Here is a 21,304-nt window from a genome sequence, read left to right on the forward strand (position 1 = left end):
ACGTATTTTTATTTTAATTAGCTCGATATCATTATTATTTAAAACGTAAAATAAAATTCTCGCTAATTATGATATCTTCAATATTTTTAACTAGAAAAGAATTAATACGATTTATAGATCTTTTTATACAATCTCTAAGTATGTAATTATTAAAAAAAAAGTCAAAAAATTTGATACCCTTATTAAAACCGCAACAGAAAAGGGCCAAAACTATCCCTATCGTTTGCTAAATGGTTTATAAATACCCTCCGTTCATCTATCCGTTCAAAAAAATACACTCCATCCATCTATCCGTTCAAAAAAATATACGAAGTTAATTCTATTAACAAAAATACCCCCGACTAACGGCATAACTGGTGGGTCTTTCATTTAATGACGTGGCGATTTTTAATTGGGCCACGTGGCAATCTTTGACTGGAACAGAAAATGGATATTATTTCAACCCATTTACCTTATCCGACCCATTTACAAAAATGGGTAGTATCTACCACACTCATTCCCACTCATCTGATCTCCCCCTTTCTTCTTCTCCAATTGGAACAATGCATACACACAATAATAAATTAATTAAAGAATAGATAAAACCCAAAATCAAATACCCAAAATTCAAACCAGATTCTGAAATTTCTCCAATCAAATTCAGGATAAATATTGAAACTCTTAAATGGAAAATCAACAGATACATTTGGGTTGTTAAGTAAGAAGACAAAGATCAAAACAAACAAAAAATGTGAAACAAAAAAATTGAGCCCAAATGCTAAAATTGTCCAAATATATCAATCAAATATAGAAGAAATATTGAAACTTTGAAAGGGACAAGTAATGAAAATCTTTGGATTGTTCATAAGAAGACAAAAGAGTCACGAAATAACAGAGAAAAAACAACTACATATAACTGATACAAGCACACACAAAAATTGAAACCAAGGTGCTAAAAAACTTAAAATTATCACATTGTAGTATAAAGATTGAATCTATAAAAGGTAAAAAAAAAAAAAAAAGTAAAGGGTTACCTTTGAGATGTTCATAAGAAGAAGAAGAGGAGGACAAAGAGCCATGAATTGTAGATGAAGTGAAAGTCAAAGCCATATTTTCAAACACAAAGAAAGATTTGTTTCAATAAAGAAATGCTAAAAATTCTTTGTGAATGAGAGTGGGTGAGAGTGGGTGTGCTGGGTGATAAGGAAAAAGAGAGGGAAAAATCAAAGAAAAAGAAAGAAAATAATTAAGCGGGTCAAATAAATAGGGTCGGACCAGGTAAATGGGTTGAAATAATATTCATTTTTTGTTCTAGTCAAAGATTGGCACGTGGCCCAATTAAAAATCTTCACGTCATTAAATGAAAGACCCACTAGTTCTGCCGTTAGTCACGAGGGTATTTTTGTTAATAGAATTAACTTTATGTGTTTTTTTGAACGGATAAATAGACGGAGTGTATTTTTTGAACGAATAGATGGACAGAAGGTATTTATAAACCATTTAGCAAATGACTGTGATAGTTTTGACTCTTTCGGGAAAACAAACAATTTGAGTCTCGTCGCAGATTCGCGTAGGCTGAAACGACACCGCACCTTGCGTTTCGCAACCACCGAATCCTTCATAGTCCGTATATTGCGTGTAGTATAAATAGCGAAGCTTGTTCATTTGTTCCTCACTCACTGACAGTAGCGTCCTTCGGAAGCTCGAATATCTAGAGAAAAGAGCATATTCACCAAGGTATCTTTTGTATCAAATATCAATTCTTCAACTAGCTTCGATTCATTCAATTACTTGTATATTTCAATAAATTTGAAGATCAAAGATATAGCTCACATTTCTGTGTAAGCAGATCTCGTCTGATTTGTTTATGCATTTAGTTAGATGGCATGTCGAAAGGCCGATTCAACATGCGTATATTATATATCCACCGGGTTTTAGATCCTGGATCAGTATATGAGTGCTATAACACCGAACAGACTAGTGATTATATCCTTTTTTTGGGGTACATTCGTAGTTTATGATTCTGCATACTATCCGTTTGATTTGATGCGGTTAATTTTAAAGTGAGATATTTTTTGTTTAAATCTTTTAAGTTTTAAGAGTAGACTGATGTTGAAGTATAATTGAATTTGATCAACCGAATTCTGAAGCCAAGTTTAATGGATAGTCAAGTTGATAATCGGGATCTAAGTAATGGGGCGATCTGAGCGTTTGTTTGTTTGGTTGTGAATTCAGTTTATGCTAGAACCATCAGTTGTTGCTTGAAGTGCCCATTGGTGGATCAAGCACCTCCACTAGTTTTGACTCAGCCTAAGATATCTATAGTTGCATAGGTGTAAAAAAATATTTATTCATATTAAGTCTGAACTCATTACTACAGTATTCAAAGAAGTGTGCCAGGGGCTGATGTAGGCTTTTTAAGATATGGGTTCGGCAGAATCTAGTTGAGAAATTCACTAAATATTGTACAAAAGTTAAATTCAGAACTCAATTACTAGCATTTGAGGTCGTTGTCCTAGAATCCCAAACCCTTAAAGTTCAAATTTTGGATATGCCTTTGGACTGAGCGCAGTGATACAACCATTGCATAAACGTGCCTGTAGTCATTTCTAATAGTCTTGATTGACTTGGATTTTTGTTACAAAAGTGATTATCAACAACTGATTCTTTTTACAGTGTGGTTGTTCTTTGCGGTAATTTACTCTTAATGGCATTCATTTTTGCCTTTATCTTAATAAATTCAGATTTTTCAACTTTTTGGTCATTATCCCAATTGGTTGGCTTGGCATCTAAGTGTGTAGTTTTTGATAACTTCTGCAGATTCTTTTGACTATATGTTGATGCTACCCATCCTTAGCTTCAACAATAAGAGAAGTTTTACGTCTTATTATCTTAAGCATCATTATTATCAAGGCTTTCGGCTATTTCTGGATAAACTACTGGATTAATAAGTGATTTATTTCCATGTAAATGTACTTCCTTAGGATTTTAACTTTTATGTTGCTATAAACTGATGCAGTAAAGCAGAAGAATGGAAGGCACAGTCTTCGCCCCTGCTTTAGAAGGAATCAAACATGTCAAGTCTGAGGAAGGAGTAATGCTTACCAAACCTTTCTTAGATGTCTGCAAACACATCTTACCCATTATAGGTACTATATCTGGTGCTTTTACTTGGGATTTATAATCTGTTCTCCTGTGTTTCATTTGATATACAAGTGCTTCACTGATCCCCTTTGCTTTGACTTCTTCATGACTAGTCAAATGTAAACAAAAAAAAAGTTAGTCTGGTATTTTAATTTTATGAAGAGTCTTGCTTAAGCTTCTTCGTAGTGCTGATATTTCATTCTCAAGATCAGATACTCTGGATAAGCTCCTTCCTTTTTTTCTTTTGCTTTGTCAATCTAATGCTTGATGTTAATTTTCCCAATAAAATCCAGTTATGATATTGATCAAATTGCACCATAACCATCTTATAATTTATGCAAGAAATTAGGGTGTCGCAATATCTACCTTATGATGTTTCAATCTTGGCAAGTATGATATTGATGGCAGTTAAACTTAAAAAAATAAGTATAATATGATGGCATTTGCAGTTTTGACCACCTGAGCTTTCAAGATGAAGCTCGAAGAAGCTGATATGGTAAACCGTAAAGGTGGTTTTTGGTTTAAAAATTTGAAGTAGAGTTTCAACCAAAAAATATTCAATTTTTTCCAAAAATTGTTTTAGAACCTAATACCAAGAAAGAATAGCTTTTTAGCTTTTGCAGAACTGTAGAACTTTAAAAAACTATAAAACTTTTTCTTTCTTGGTATTTGGATGAAAAAACATTTTTTTGCTTAAGATAAAAGTTAGAAAAATCGATTTTTTTTTTCTTCCAAAACAAGTCTTTTTTGGTTGAAAATTTTGAAGCAAACACCAAGCTGGAAACTTCTTTTACTCGTAAATGTTAGTTGCAATTTAAACTTGGGAATAGAATTTTATGCTAAGGCTCTTCCTTACGGAAAATGTAATGGTAATTTGTCAAAGTATTTTCTTTTCTTCTCTCTTCTATGTTGCATAAAGCTTTACCCCGTGTCAGTTTCCTTTGTAAAGGACCACTCATGCTTTGTCAGTTTTGTCTTCTACATCTCAAAAACATGCTGGAAGCATGTTAACTGATTATCCCTTTGGTTTAATCCAAATTTAGAGAAGTTTGGAGCTGCCATGGCATTGGTCAAGTCTGATATTGGTGGAAATATAACGGTCAGTCTCCCATTGCCAATCATCTGAACATTTCCAGATGTTTTGCTTGCTTATTTTCTTTTGCTCAAATTCTACCTGCTAATACTCGGTAATATTGCTTTTGAGTTTGGAGTTCACAACATTTCTTATAGTAAAGTCTCTTTTCTTCCTCTCATACTCCCTCATTAATTAATTCATTTAATTTCGGGGATTCCGGATAATATTCTCTTTTGATCCTTCTCTCTACCACTTGCCTTCCCTGAATGAACAGGAAAGCAATGTTAGAATAATTGTTTCCAGGAATCCAGCGTGTCTGAATTAATGGCCTTTTATCACAGTTTGTAGAGTAGTTATCTTGAGAACAATGAGTTTATTTGGCCAGGCAACTGAACTAGCTCGACCTTGGTTTTTAACTTACTATATTATGGAACTACATATTCTTAGGCACTTTATCCTTGAACCATGCCATGCAAATAGTTTCTATTCACTTATCTTGCTGCATGGTGCAAGAAGAGGTTGAAGGAAACCCAGTCGATCTTTCCTTTTCTGTTGTTGAAATTGGTAGATGCTTCATTTCTAAAATCTGGTATTGAATAATGATGCTGCAGAGGTTAGAAAACAAGTACTTGTCAAACCCAACAAAATATACAAACTTGTACAGCATGGTGCAAGAAGAGGTTGAAGCGAAGACAGCAAAAGGCTCTTCCAGTTGCACAAATGGTCTTCTTTGGTTGACAAGGTTGAGAATAATTTTCCATCTCATTTTACATGATCTCTTTTATGGTAGTTATTCATCTTCTCGATGATGTCTTTTCCCATGCTCAGATTTTACTCATACAAATCACTCAGCAGCATCCATGTCCAAATTCTCACATGCATTAGCATTCTGGTCAACTGAATTACAATTAAAAGAATCTGTCATTATGTCTTTAGGGCTATGGATTTCTTGGTGGAGCTGTTTAGGAATTTACTGGAGCATGGGGACTGGGCGATGTCACAAGCTTGCTCTGATTCTTACAGCAAGACCTTGAAAAAGTTTCATGGATGGTTAGCGAGTTCGAGTTTTTCGGTAACTGTTTCATATGCCCTGAACTTCGCTGCTAATGCTATTGATCTGGAACAGTTGCATCTTTTCCCATACTTATTTCCATGCAAACTATGAGACTCTACTTTTCTCTGGTCTTGGAATGTGGTTGCTACTATTGATCTTTGCAGAAGAAAATCCATGTTGGGTTATTTTGGTTTCCAATTACCAATATTATCTGCTTAACCGGTATATTCTTTTCTTCCGTTATAGTTTTAAGATATGTCATAGGCAGTCAAATGCACAATTTAGCTTCAGTATTGTTTCCTACTATATGAATGTTAGTCTAAGCCCAGTGACCTTATACGCTGCTGCTGACTAATGGTGTGAACTGCACTTTACTGATATATAGGGGGAAAACTTTGGTATTTCTGCCATCCTCCTTTTTCTCTATATTTCCTCTCATATTCATGTTGGATTAGTTATTCTATAAAATGCTTTCTTCTCTTGTCGACTCGGACCGATGTTTTTTATTTCGCGATTGAGAGGAAGTCGCAGTTTACTTTCCTTTTTTTTTTTTCCACTCCGTTATTAAAATTTAAACTGAAGTATGATCAACCAGCCAGACATCTGCTTCTGGTTATTGCTATTTTTGAAGTTGAACTCTCTCTCTCTCTCTAACAACATTGGATTGTAATTATAGGTGGCAATGAAGCTCGCTCCAGATAGGAAGAAGTTTATGGATGTAATATGTGGGACTGGTGATATTGACAGTGACATTGGACAGTTCTGTACTACTTTCTCACCGCTTCTCGAAGAGAACCACAAGTTCTTGGTAAGATTTTTTATTGGCGGATATTCATCAGATAGATGCTTGGATTTTTCCCTGGGCTTACATTATTGTAGTTGTTCTTTCCCAGCCCCCACCTAAAGAACGAAAAGAAAAAAGAACTTGCTCCACTTTCCGACACATTGATCTTTTAGATGTTCTTGGATCCGCTTCCAGGGGTGGAGCTAGAGTATGCCTACGGGTTCGGACCCGACCGAGTAGCTTTTGCTTAAATCCTGTATTTATATTAGGAAATTCATTAAGTATGTATAAATGTTTAATTGAGAACCCAATAACTAAGAGGAGACGTAGGTTCGATGTCAAGTTCAGAACCCATAAACTTCTCAAATCGGTATAGCTAGTTGTCTTCAGTTTTCACTGCATGACTGATTAACTAGTGGAATAGCTGAAGGGCCTCTAGTATCATGTTTTCTTGCATTTCAATTCAGGGAATATAAACGGTGACAGTAAAAATTTGTTTACCATTGTCGCCATTGCAGGCCAGCGTAGGAATGGATGATCTGAAAGCATCTTAAGTCTAAAGGAAGTTTGCAACTCAGTTGAGATTCATCCACACTGAGAGAAACTTCTGAAACAACCATACTTCTGCTTTATCCTGTTGTACCATGAATAGCTGTAGCAGCAGACAATGAGCTTTTTTTAAAGACATTTGGTTTGTAACTTAAAACGGAAGGAACTGGATTGAGGCAATAAGTGATTCTGGAGAATAGTGTTTTGACTCAAATATTTAATTTCATTTTCCAGATCATGATCACCTCTTGTGATTTTACATGTTTAAGGACTTCAAGTGAATGTATTGTTCAGTAAGTGTTATTACCGCATAATTCTATTCATTCGTGTAAATTACAAGTGTGCTGTCCTATTTCAACATATTAAGATTTTACAGCTGCTTATAGAAAAATACAAACCCATAAATTGCTAAAGTAACCATCACTCAAGGATGTAGTCTAGTGGTCAATGTAGTAGGTAAAGTGAACCATGCAAAAGTTTTCAAAATTTTCAAATTCCAGCAGAGACACCAATGTCAGGTGGTATTTTGCTTAAGATTTGGTAGGTATAATTACTCGGTACTTGAGCTAGTGAGAGGTAACATGTATTCTGTGAAATAGTCGAACCCAAGTTAAGTTTGGACACCACCATCTAAAAGAAACTAAAGTAATCGTATCACAATTTCCGTATTACATAAACTTCACGAGCCTAACCAATGAAAAGATAGGATTCTAGGATGGATTAAGATTGCCATAATAATAATAATAATAATAATAATAATTATTATTATTATTATTATTATTATTATTATTATTATTATTATTACTACTACTACTACTATTATTATTATTATTACTACTACTACTACTATTATTATTATTATTATTATTATTATTATTATTACTACTACTACTACTATTATTATTATTAGTATTACTATTACTATTATTATTAGTACTACTATTACTACTATTATTATTACTACTATTACTATTATTATTATTATTACTACTATTACTACTATTATTATTACTACTATTACTATTATTACTACTATTACTACTATTACTATTATTATTACTATTATTACTATTATTGCTACTATTACTACTATTACTATTATTATTACTATTATTACTACTATTACTACTATTATTACTATTATTACTACTACTATTATTATTACTACTACTATTACTATTATTATTACTATTACTATTACTATTATTATTATTACTATTATTACTATTATTACTATTATTATTATAGGGTAGGCGGGCGGTAATTCGCACGGCCATCCAGATCTAGCTGCTTTAGTAACCTTTAAAGGTTGGCGGTAGTCCGCATGACCAATAAGGATTCGAAATATACGGAAATTCTATTATAGTTTAATGACTGTATGGAAGGATCTATATCCTTTTACCCAAGCAAGGGGCATGTCTAAGCCCGATACATACTCTTATTGAGCCCATGTGTCTAGCAGTTCTAACTGTGAAAGAGGTAGCCCTTTTGACAATTTCAGTGGGCTTTAATGTCACAGCTGGCTAGACGTAGCCACTAAGACAAAGCTAATAAGAGTACTACCAGAATCGACTGTACCACCATCTTGGAACCAAATCAAGAAACTATATTAAAAATTTCTTTATATTTTGAAAGAGTCTGGATTCTTCATGGTTAATATGCAAGAGAAATTAGTTCTTCAACATAGATATAAATCCGTTTAGCCGGACATAGTCACGGCTGGGGAGAGAAACTAAGTATTTATAATACTAAAAAGAAAAGAGAATACTTACCTTGAAGGCCGAGAAGCAAGGCCCTGAAGATGAACTGAACTTCAAAACTTTTATTTAACTTTAACTGATTTACAAACTATAAACTAAATCTTTACAAAGGGAGTTGGTTGAGAGAGAGAGAGGAGAGAGAGTAGAGAGAGAGGGGGGTTCCGGCTCTTCTTCTTCAATTGAAGAAGCCTCCTTATATAAAAAAAAAAGAATCTAAAATAGTAAATTGGGTCCCACATCTGGGTCCCTACACAGTGTTTCTACTGTAGTTGAACAGTGTTTCTACTGTGGATGAACAATGTATCTACTATTTAAGTGGGTCCTGGCGGCTGATAAGCTGTCAAGTCTTCTTTTTGTCCAAATTGTGCATTTGTTGGAGGAATTCTTCCACCTTGTCGATATCTCTGTCAGATAATATCATTTCTGGCTGTATAGGTTGTGTATCTTCTACGAGGTCATCACCACTCGTTTCACTTCTCATCGAAGTGTCTGATTTTTCGCACTGATCTAGTGACTGGAGCAAATTTCTTTTCAATCCTTCTAAGTATTGATTTATCAAATCAATTTTATCTCCGTCTTGAATTGAGATTCTTCGAGCAATATGTTTAACTGTGCTCTCTTCTATTATCCTCTTTTGAGGGGCCGTTATATATAATTGGATTTGTGTTTTGATAGAATCCAATAATTCTTGTCCATATAACGTTTTTGTTTTGGGATCAGTCTTCATTAATTTGTCCCAAAAATTGTTGTAAAATACCCTATATAAACAAGGGATTTGTTCTTCCGTATAACCTAATTCCGGAGTCCATTTATGGATCCAGGGAATAGAAAATTCAATAAAGAAATAGATTTGATCAATTTTTTCTAGATAGCAGATATGATCTGCGTGATATAACACGGTTAAAAATGGCGAAGCTTTTGTCCATTATTTGTATAACTTTAGGAATGGTTCAGGCAAAATCTTGGTAGTAGGACCGTGGTATGACCACCAGTTTAAAAACCAGTTAGGGATAGGTCCTGTAAATACCTTTGCACATACTTTGATAAACCAAGTATGTTTATGTCTCTCATTGTTATAATAAAGCACCCTATCAAATGCTTGGATATAATCCCAATAAGTGAAATTCATAGGTGATTTATTAAGGCTTATCTGCCTTTCTTTCATTGTTGAAATACCCCATTCTTCAACAGATATAATCTGTTTGATAATGACTTTTGAAAAGTTATAAACATTTTCATTCGTGTTATAACCCGAAAAGTGCTGGAATTCTGCACTACCTGTACTGATCAGGATAGTTTCATAATAGGTGCGGGTTTTATATGATTCACCCGGATAGTATAATCCATTAATCAGATATCTCTAGAATATTTTCCATGGTTCTTCTTTTCTCTGAATCTCAGAGTTTTCAAGGAGAAATATCATTTCTCTCTTTGGTAACTTTTCATATGACTTGATATCATCATTGTCTTCCTCTTTAGCAATTGAAGCAAAAGTATCACTTTGCTTTTTGGATGCTAAATAAGCCTGCAGATGTCCATATAACGGACTATCTTCTGGAATATCTTCCAAATGTACAGAATGTCCTGAGGATTCACCTGTATGCGGTACCTTTGAGTTTATCAAACTCTTTTTTCCTCTTTGTATTACTGGTGAGTTTGACGAGGATCCGTATGACGATCCCTGAGAATAAGTCCTACTAGGGGAAGATCTTCCCCTACCTCTGCCCCTGGTGACCCATGAAGGGTCCATTCTGCAGAAATTGCAAATCATTATTAATTAAAAAGGATATCATAATTCTGGTGCTGATATTATCTTGACCACAGGGAAACTCATTTTCAATTAACTGAAGAATATTAGTAACTTCATTAAGATTAGAGTATTCTTCTTCCATGGTTTCAATTTTGTCAGCCATAATTATATCAAGTATGACTTCTTGTAAGTCTCTGTTTAAATTAATCACTTTAAGAATAGTGATCAATACCTCATCCTCAAAAAACATGGTATAATAATTCATAACCTATTCTAAATATTCCCGGGATAGAAAATCCGGAAGGGAATTATCAATTCCTTTTTTGTATTGTATTTCAAAATCAAAAGGTGCTAGTTGAGCCTGCCATCTAGCAAATATTAATTTAGAAGCATCGTGCTTAAAATCTTTGTCAAACATATATTTAACAGATTGAGCATCAGTTTTTATCAAAAACTTTTGGTTATATAAGTCGTCTTGAAATTTTAATACACACTTAACAATTGTTAACATTTCATGCGCTACAGTAGCGTATTTCTTCTGGGCTTCGGTCCATTTACCAGAGTGAAATCTTATTAAGTATTCACTCTTATTATTGGGATTTACTTGTTTCAAAATCCCTCCATATCCAACATTAGACGCATCTGTCTCGATAATCTTTTGCCAAGTAGGATTGGCAAGGGTTAAACAAGGTAAAGATTTAACACGCCCTTTAATACTTTTGACTAACTCAGTATGTTGGTTAGTCCAAGGGTGTTTATGATCTTTCTTCAGCCGATCGTATAGAGGGGCTAGATCTCGTGACAAACTTTTATAAAAAGGGGATATATAATTCAGACTTCCCAAAAATCTTTGTAATTGAGTCCTGTCAGTGATAACATCAGGAAATTTTGAGGCAAAATCAATTGATCTTTATATTGGGGTAATTTTTCCCTGGCAAATATTATGACCTAAAAAACGAACATTCGTTTCGAATAAACTCATCTTAGGTTTAGAAATTACTAAACTGTTTTGTATAACAATTTTCTTGAAAATATCAAGATGCTTAATATGCATCTCCAAAGTTTTAGAAAATACTAATATGTCGTCAATATACACGATGATAAAATCCAAATATGGGTTAAAAATATCATTCATAATTTTTTGAAATTCAGAAGGGGTATTTTTCAAACCAAATGGCATAACATCCCATTCATATTGCCCAAATGGAAAATTGAAAGCAGTTCTATAAGTATGCTCTTTAAATATTTGAATTTGCCAATAACCAGATTTTAAATCAAATTTTGAAAATATATTAGCGTCATATAACCTAGATAGCAAGTCCCTTTTATTAGGGATAAGATACTTAATCCATTTTAGATGTTTATTTAATGGTTTATAATTTATAACTAAGCGAGGAATACCTCGTTTCTTTTCTGCTGCATTATTAACATAAAAGGCAGAACATGACCAATGAGATTTTGAGGGTTTTATCAAACCCTTTTGTAACAAACTATCAATTTCGTTTTTGCAGAATTCAACTAGCTCAGCATTCATCTGGCAAGGTCGAGATTTAGTAGGAATATCATCCTCACAAAAATTTTCTTCGTATGGAAGAGTTACAATATGCCTTTTCCTGTTCCAAAAGGCACTAGGGTGATCGGTGCAAATATCAACGGCCATTTTTTCAGCAATCAATTTAATCTTCTGCTGAACTTTAGCAGATTGTATAGTATCGAATATATTCATACTAAGAATTTCTAATTGTAATGAATCAACATGCCTTTGTTTCATATTAATCAAGGCATTAATATCTCTAGTTACGGGATCTGTAACAAAGGAATAACTTATCTTTTTATCTTGATAAGTAGCAGAAAAACCATGTTCATCTATATTATTAAACGGATAAATAGCATTAATAAAAGGTGTTCCAAGTATGATTGGAGGGTATAACTGGTTTTTTACCAAAAAGAAGAAATGTGGAATACAGACTTTATTCTGGCAAATATGAGTATTAGGCAATTTGTACTCTATATCTAAAGCATGACCAGAAGCGGATTTCACCAAATGAGTAGTCTTTTGAAAATATCTAGTAGGAATCAATCCTTCCTGAATGCAGCTTACATCTGCACCACTATCAATCATAGCTATATCAGTTATAGAAAAATTATTATCAATTAAAATAGTACATTTAATATACCATTTGTGTGCAGTAACAATTTGCATCATACCTAAAAATAAATCAGATTTTTCATCAGAAATTTCTTTTCCTTTATCATTAGAAAAATCAGAAAATCCTTTAGTCGAAGATTCAGGTAGAGAATTATTTTTCTCAATTTGAGTAATCCGGTGATCGCAAATCATTTGATTTTGCTTAAGAGACTTAATATCTCTTTTCAAATTTTCGATTTCTTCTTTTAAATCATCAAAAGAAGTATCTCGACTAGGAGTACTGGACTTTTGAAGTCTTCTATTTATTTCAGATAAAGAATATGGTGCAAAGTGTTCAAATTCGTTTTTGTATTTTTCAACAGTTTTTGAACTACTAGAACTTGAACTTGCAGCTAAAGTAATAATTTTTTCACGAAGTTTTTCATCAGTAACTTCTTTTAAAAGTTCTATTACATTGTCAGATGTAATAGTTTTTATATTAAGATCATCAAATTGTGATTTCAATTTATAAAATTCGTCACTATCACAAGCACAAATATCACCTTTGCAAGCAGTGCAAGCAGTATCAACATTTTTATTATTATCAGAAAAATCAATTAACTCAACTTCAGCTTCAGATTCAGTCTCTGAGTAATAGTCAGATTCTGATCCCGAAGTGTATAACAAGCCATAAACCTTATCGTGTAACTCATCATCGAGTTCTAAGGTTTTTAGCTTTTGAAGCTTGCAATTTGGAGAAATATGACCAAACTTTCCACACTTATAACACTTAATATCAGCGAGATCACGTTTGGATCTATTCTTCGCAAATCGAGTAGATTTCCGATGCGCTTTTCTAGTATCACGTTCTTCCTTAGGCCTATATCTAGACCTTTTTTTCTTATACGGGCTATCTGGGTAAGGATACCTATGATATCTGGTTTTCTTCTTCCTACCTTGAGTGGAAGTTTCGGGTAAACCGAACTGGGTACAGAAGTCACCTAATTGGGACTTTTCTTTAAGCTTATCAATCTTAAGCTGCCTAGAAAGCCTGAGCTCGTTACACAATTTTAATCCTTCTTGTGTACAAACTCCTATAAGCTTACCGTAGGTATAATTATTATACAGAATCTCACCGCAACTACCTTTTAACATATTCCTCACTCTTTCAGCAAATAAGGAAGGGAGACCATCTATAAACTTGGCTTTCCAATGCTCAAATTTATTGTCGGGTAGTTCCATAACTCTACTCATAAAAGTGTCTTTATACCACCTAAATTCACTAAGGGTCTTACATCTAAGTCCATTAAGTAAAGTTCGGATGGTTTGATGATTCTAGGTAAATCTACCATTGAAATGTTCTAAGATAGTAAGGATAAGGGTATAAACTGCATCTTCTCTACCCATTACTAGAGCCATACCTATGTTATCAACACCTTCGTCGGTTGTCGTAGCATTAATAACGAAAGCCTTTTCCTCTACAGATAAATGATTATCCCACCAGCCACGAAGTTGGCCAGTAAATCCTGCAATGATCATTTTGCAAATATTTCTATCTGTATTTTTAACACTTTTACAGATAGTCGAATACATAAGCATTCTGTGTACGAGAATGGTTAATTGTCTATCAGTTAGACCATCAAGATTCCATTCATAAATTTCAGAACCGTTATAAAACGTATTTGTCTGATTCCAATGCCGTTCCTCAATCAACACATCTTGAGGAGTAGGACGAGGATAATAATAGGTCTGCATCCTTGGTTTGTCAGCATACCTATGATTTTGTTTAACAATCCCTTTGAGTTTATTAAACTCTGACCAAGTCTCAGTTTTATAATCAGAAACGGTCTCAATTTTATCAGCAAAATTTTTTGATAAATCAATAGGTCTAATATTTAAACCAGAAAGCTTTTTATCTAAAAGCTGGGCTAAGTCATCAAGAGATTTAAATTTAAAATCCTGAATCTCAGGAGGTCTTTGAATATGAGTAGGAATAGCTTGATCAACTGTTTTACTTCCTGAAGTGGAGGCAATATCAGTTGGTCCTTTCTTAGTACCCATTTCTTTTATTAAAATAGTCAAATCATCAAGTTTTTTATCAAGAGAACCAATATGTTCTCCTAAAATTTTTACATATAAACCCAAATAATTGTTTTGAGAAATCAATTTATTAATTTCTGCAATACTAATAGCTGCCACATTATCATCAATAAATTTTTGAAAGGCAGTGAAAGTAATACCAGTATTATTAGGTAAAATAAAGGGAGCCTGAGGAGGATAAATTGCTTTAGTAATATTACCACTCCCGTCTTTATAAGATCTTTCTAATACCTTTATATAAAGAGGTAAATAAGTTGTTATAAACCAAGGAACAAAATACATAATTTGATTATGCAAGACACAAGTTTCATAAAATTCTTGAGATATGTTATTCAAATCCTCCTTACTATAAGTATTAAAAACCATGTTTTAAACTGGTTCCATTTTTCACTAAAAAAATCCCTTTGAATATAAATACGGGCCCGAGAACCGGGGCTAAAATCAATTTGGTGTGGAATCATTAAATATTATTGGGGTCGAAATCCATCTCGGATACAGAAGGAATATCCTTATCTGAAATATTGTCATTGTCTTGAACAATATTTGTTTGAGGGTTAATCTTAACCCTTTCAACCCTCTTAACCTTTTGATCAGGCTTATCACTAGCAATAGTGTGTAAAGAAGCCGCACGATTGCGGGCTGGACCGTAAACTGGTTCAACAGGGGAAATATGTTGAATAGCAGGTAGAAGTCTATGATTAGAAAATGAATGTCTATTATAAATAGTAGACTTATCATCAAATTGAATACAAATCCTACCATCCGGATTTTGAGTGACATGCGAAAATTCAGTATTTGACAAGTCGTTAGTAATCTGACTTGGGGATATAACAGAATTTAAAGTCCATGTAGTTGGAAAATTAATTTCCTCCCACCTGATAGGTCTCCTAGTGGTGACCTTGGACTTTGCAAAATTGGTTTCTACCAATATGGTCTGATCCGATGTATCGTATAACTTACATCTAGGATTCAAAGTAGATAACAATTTGAAATAAATCCTATAGGACAGACATATAAGTTCAGAACCAGGCGCATAATTATAACCATGCGTTTTCACATTTAAAGTCAAGGCATCAAGAATATTAACATCAGAAAGAGATAGTTGCAGATTGGGTTGAGTATTAAAATATACTGGACCATAGGCCACCGTAGATTCTATCGAACCCATTAGAGACTGTCTGAAATTCAGATTTCTAGCATCTCTAAGAGCTACTAAAAAGGTCTCTGGTAATCCTTTAAGGGTTAAAGGTTTAAATGCAATTTGAACCATACCAATATGCACATAATGGTAATGATGTTTATATAAATCTATATCATGTTTGTTTAACAAACGAATAGTCTGTTCAGACGAATTTAATGCTAAAGACTGCTCAGTCGTTTTTATCAATTGTTTAGAAGAAAGTTTATCAAACCAACCATAATCATAAATGGTTTTTATAGAAACTTTAGGAATTGTCCATTTATTTAATAAATCAAGGTTTTGAGGTATATCTACCTCTTCAAGTCTAGTACTTTTAGTACTTGTTTCTCCCAGATCCATTCCAAAAGCTTCATATCTATGTTGAATCTTTCATATCTATTACACAATTACCATGAAAATTCCTAGGCTCTGATACCATTTATCACCAGGATCTAGGTAGGCGGGCGGTAGTCCGCACGGCCATCCAGATCTAGCCAAATTATCCTCTATTTAAGATTAAATTACTTTCCATTAAATGATAATTTGTACTTAATGACCTTTTAAAAAATTCACAACATTAACCATATATATATATATATATATATATATATATATATGTGTGTGTGTGTGTGTGTCATACTAAAAGTGGGAGATAAGGTCAAAAGTTGAAAGATGAAAATATCCATAAAAATTTGAATGATCATTCTACCCTTCACTTAAATACTATTCCTATAATATCTTGTACTATAAAGTAAATTACTTTCCAAAAAAAATAAATTTGCATTACCTTGATAATTAAGAAGATGAATTTCCGTACAATCAATTAGTGAAGCCAATTCAAATCCTTGGTGCCCTTTCATTTTCCTTACATTATTGCAAATTCTCCCAAACCTTTAGAATTCCATTCAATGTTTGTCTTTTCGGCTTCTAATAATTATTACTATTCATCCTTTTGTCATCTTTTCTATCACTCTATAAAACTAAGTCAATTAAATAATTCTTTCCCCTGTCAAATCATTGTCTATTGAATTTTTTTTCAATAAATGAATATTGTTCTTTTATTTGGCAAATCTGCTTACTATTTGCACGCAATCAATCTACAAATGTTAAATCAGGTAACTTTTTTGTTACTGTTAGTTTTTGCGAGTGTTGTGCTAATTTATAGTTCTTGTAAGTATGTATTTTCAGTGAAACTATATTTTATTGACTCATTTCTTATACATGGAAAGTCTAATCGAGCAAAGGCGAATCCAGGATTTGAGGCTTATGGGTTCCTACCGTAATTTCAAATTAATATGCAATAATAACTGGGTTCACAGTTAGATATTTACAAATATTTAGTAATTTTTTTAATATAAATACAGAGTTTACGTAAGAGTTACTGGGTTCCCGGAAACCCGTATTCCATGCTCTACATCCGCCCCTGTAATCGAGTACCTTGCAAAACTCTATCTTTTTGTCTAGAATAATCTTGTCCAATTTTTATTTTATTTATATGACTGCTTTGATATTTAACCTTCTATGTAACTGCTATTAATTTGCTTATTTCATATGACTTGCAAAAGAATATTTTATTAATGTTTTAAAATATTATTTCTATTTGCTTATTTGTCTATTTCATAAAAAATGGAAAAAAGAATGTAACATGCAACTTCTTGAACTACATATTCAACATTTTTCAAAGATGAAAGTCTTCGACAATTTAAAGCGAAATTTATAATTTTTTCATTATATTCTTAATCTCTGCTCATCGCACTTTTATAACCTAGGAAGAACTATCCTCCCTCATGTGTAGATTCTATTTATATCTATTCTTGAATACATTATCTTGGTGTGAAGCAAAAGCCTCAAATTAGTTTTAGTCCTACACGTATATATATATATCTTTATTTCATTAATTCAATATTAGGCACAATACTATCAGAACATTGAGGATTTTCTTGTTCTTTAGAGATACTATTAGGTGTAAATTTGGGATTCCTATCCTTAATGTTAAGTTTTTTTTACGCTTCTCATTTAGAGAACAATAGTGTTTCTATGATGTAAAACTATTTTGGCTTGGTTGTTTAATAAATATTTGTTGCCTTCAACAGAAAAAACATGTTAGGTTGTTACTCTCAATTCTCATGTGATGGGCTTACAGTTAAATCAAAATTCCTACTTGTTTTTTCATGGAAATAGCACTATATCAATTGTCGAATAACCTTAGGAACACTTCATATTCATTCCCTCGTGTTCATTTTGCCGTCTGTCTCCCCACTTTTTTACTTTTATCAAATAAAACTATTCATATATATATTTTTACAGGTGTATCTATAGAATTTTACCTCAAAATTTATATTTATATTATTTTTAAAAAATTTATACTCACTGGTATGAGGTACACGCGCAACCTTAGAACTAGTTATAACAAAGCGGGTAGGATTAGAATTATAGCCTAATGGTCGAAATTCCACCTTTACCCTTTAATCTTTTATTTTGCAGCATTTGATCCGACAAAAATTGACAACAAAATTAAAATCAAAAGACCAAAGAATTTATAGAGGCGAAACTGAAAAGCAATGAGTTTTCTTTATTAAATGAAAAGAACAAAATTTGTTTCTAATCCCTAAATATAGGACATGTGTCTGGTTAGTAATGTTCAGCAATTCATTGCCATTAAATGGATGAAAGAAATGCTTTAACAGCATTTTGCTTTGTGATAATTAGAGAGGAGTCAAACCTAAAAAATTTGAGGGTTTGAGTCCATTTTCTTGAAATTATTTTTTATTTTTGAGTTTCTGTATCCAAATTCAAAGTACTTTCGTTAATTCTGAGTAATATCAAATTCTCCTTTGCATGGATTGCTGAATCTATGAGATTCATTTACTTTCTTCCTTTCTACTGAAGAAAGGTTTGTAAATCTTAAGACCTAAAAGCAAACATTGGCAGCTGAGGATGTCTACGAAGGTGAAAGGCCTTCTAAAAGGCCTTCGTTACATTTCTCAAATATTTGGTGAGGAATGATCATTCATTCTATCAATTTTTTTCATTTTTCTCCACCTTTATTTAGTTGGAAATGTTTATGGGATAAGGAAGGTTGCGATAGATTGACGATAATTATAAAACTATTGTAATTGTGTTGAATTAGGTTAATACAAAATGAACAAAGTGTAATCAAGTAAAGAGAATTTATATCCGAGTTCCCAAGTTCAAGACCTGGGAATGAACAACTTTTCGATAGAGAATGTTTTACCTTCTTAATGGACTTAAATCCGAACTAATTAGGTCAAGGAGCTTCATATATCAGATGGTCAAACCGGAAAAAAAAAATGCTGACCCAATGTTGTGACTTGTGAGATTGTTAGAATTTTACGTGCACCCCATCACCAATCTGAACACACAATATACATACACATATTTATATATAATAATAATTACTAGTATTATATGTATGTTGATGCAGATGAGGAGAAAGAAAAAGAAATGCAGATTGGTTTTCCCACAGATGTAAAGCATGTTGCCCATATAGGATGGGATGGACCATCAACAGATAATCCAAGCTGGGTAATAATTCTTTTTCAACTTAGGAATAGGGTCGGTATACAGGTACAGATTATGTATTTTCTTATAATGTACGTTTTAAAAGTTTTGCATACACAGATTAAAACTAAAGTAGAGTAATAAATTCAATTGAACTCGCATAACTGACCTTAGATCCATGTTACTGTGGTCATGTGCAGATGAAAGAATTCAACGGACCAGGACAATTTCAGTCAGCTCCTTTGGTTCCTCCAGGAGATCATAAAGAGAATCCTGAAATAAAATGGGTTTCTGAAGGTTTGTATGTCAGCCCTTCAACCTTGGCATTGTTCATTTACTTCAAGTCTTCAACCTTTAATCTAATTAACACCTGCTCCGAACAATTCCTTTATACCCAAATAAGAACGCTTAGTAGAATTTCCCTAATAGAAATCCTGCTTATCACTTGTGAGGGCGATTTCGGCTATCCCACTTATTTTTATTCAAATATTAGGGAATTCATCAAATTTGTATAAATATTTAATTGCGAATGCTATGACTTCCATGACAAATTCAGAACCTATAAACTTTAAATTCTGGCTCCACCTCTACTTGTGAAGAGCCATAATGGGTTATTCATTTAATAACTATGGTATTCAGAACAACCGCACGGTACTCGATTAATTCTATGGAGTATTTGCTATATATTCTACCAGTACAAATATTAAATAATTGTCAACCAAAATTTAGGTAGATGGAAAAAAACTGTATTATTTGTCTCGACCAAAATTCGAATTCTCGTCTCTCATAAGTCATAGATCATCCTACTTCATTTGTCATTGTCCCGAAAAAGTGGTAGATACAACAATACTCTATGGCCCATGGGTAGATTTATTGCAAAGGTTATATGTTGATGCCCACTAACTTTTGTTTAAACCTTATATTTATACTAAAAAATTTATTAAATGTATAAAATTATTTAGCTCGAAATTCGGTTTATTGATCCGATTATTATTGTATATTAACTTGATATTGTTGTATGAGTTTATAAACTTAAAATTCTTGATCAGCATATCATGTAGCCTATGCTAATGCTCATGCATGGATTGCATGCTTCTATTATAATTAATTATGATCCGAGCAATATAATGGAACTGCAGATTCAAACCGAAGGTCCAGAAATGCAAATTCTTCTTCCGCCGGAGATCAATCAGAACAACCACCAAAGTCATCACGGCGTCATTCTTCTAAAGAAAACGGTGGCACTGATTCTCCAAAGAGAGAGTCTTCCAAGTCCCGGCGACACCGTCGGAAGGACTCTACTGACGGTTCCAAACACGGCCGACAAAATCAGCTAGATTCAGCCGCCGGCTCCGAATCTCCGGCGAGAGATCTCCCGGACATCCCTAAAAAATCACGGCGGAAGAAGTCTAAGGAATCCGTCCCCGGTGGTTCTGCCGCCGGATCCCGATCGTCGAAGTCTAAAGGCACTTCTTCGTCTAGTACAGCACCACCATCGGATCACGGGTCGAGACCCGACCAGGGATCTGAAGCTTCAATACAGGATTCGAGAAACAGTGAAAGCATCATTTCATAACAAAACACAAGAAAAAAATAAAAATAAAAAATGTAGTGCTCAAATGCATTTTATCTTTTCTCTTTTTTGATAGTTTAGTAAACTCCATACATGTTTGGAAACCTCAAAAAGTTGTATTTACGTGTTCATAGACTATGTACAATTTAACCTTTACATACCTTGTCCATTATACAGATTCTTTTCTTTTTTTAATGTAAAATCTCTTTTAGAATATAGGGAAAGGGAAAGATGTTAAATCTTATATATGTATATTTTGGTTATTTAAAACACAACAACAACTATAACTCAGTGAATTCTCCGACAAGTAAGTCTGCAAAGGGTAGTGTGTACGCAGACCTTACCTCTACCTCAGAGAGATCTTATTTAAAACACTAACAACAACATCAACAACAATAACACAGTGAAATCCCACTAATAGGGTCTGGGGAGGATAATGTGTATGCAGACTTTACCCCTACCCCGAAGGGGTAGAGAGGCTATTTCCGAAAGACCCCCGGCTCAAGACACTACAACACTACAACATCTTAAATACATTGCACTTATTTAAAACCCTACAACATCTTAAATACATTGCACTAATGAGTGTTCATCTATATATACACACACTTCCAACAGTGACAGATCCAGGATTTTAAGTTCGTGAATGCTTTACTTTTTTTAACGTACAGTTACTATAGAACACATAGTATAAGTGCACAACTAT

General features: G+C 33.3%; 2 protein-coding genes across 2 annotated transcripts; both read left to right on the forward strand.

Annotated features, from left to right (window-relative positions):
- Window positions 1–1,497: 1,497 nt before the first annotated feature.
- LOC104222984 (glycolipid transfer protein 1-like) lies at window positions 1,498–6,918 on the forward strand. Its single transcript, XM_009774331.2, has 7 exons — window positions 1,498–1,716; window positions 2,999–3,128; window positions 4,167–4,222; window positions 4,810–4,940; window positions 5,135–5,270; window positions 5,929–6,060; window positions 6,555–6,918. Exons 2-7 carry the CDS (start codon window positions 3,011–3,013, stop codon window positions 6,588–6,590), a joined length of 609 nt encoding a protein of 202 aa, XP_009772633.1. The 5' UTR covers window positions 1,498–1,716; window positions 2,999–3,010; the 3' UTR covers window positions 6,591–6,918.
- An 11,306-nt stretch (window positions 6,919–18,224) lies between these two features.
- LOC104238070 (CRIB domain-containing protein RIC6-like) lies at window positions 18,225–20,816 on the forward strand. Its single transcript, XM_009792341.2, has 4 exons — window positions 18,225–18,498; window positions 18,949–19,049; window positions 19,226–19,322; window positions 20,165–20,816. Exons 1-4 carry the CDS (start codon window positions 18,441–18,443, stop codon window positions 20,599–20,601), a joined length of 693 nt encoding a protein of 230 aa, XP_009790643.1. The 5' UTR covers window positions 18,225–18,440; the 3' UTR covers window positions 20,602–20,816.
- The last annotated feature ends 488 nt before the right edge of the window (window positions 20,817–21,304 follow it).

Source organism: Nicotiana sylvestris, chromosome 6 (genome assembly GCF_000393655.2).
Source record: "Nicotiana sylvestris chromosome 6, ASM39365v2, whole genome shotgun sequence".
In the NCBI taxonomy this organism is placed as follows: Eukaryota; Viridiplantae; Streptophyta; class Magnoliopsida; order Solanales; family Solanaceae; genus Nicotiana; species Nicotiana sylvestris.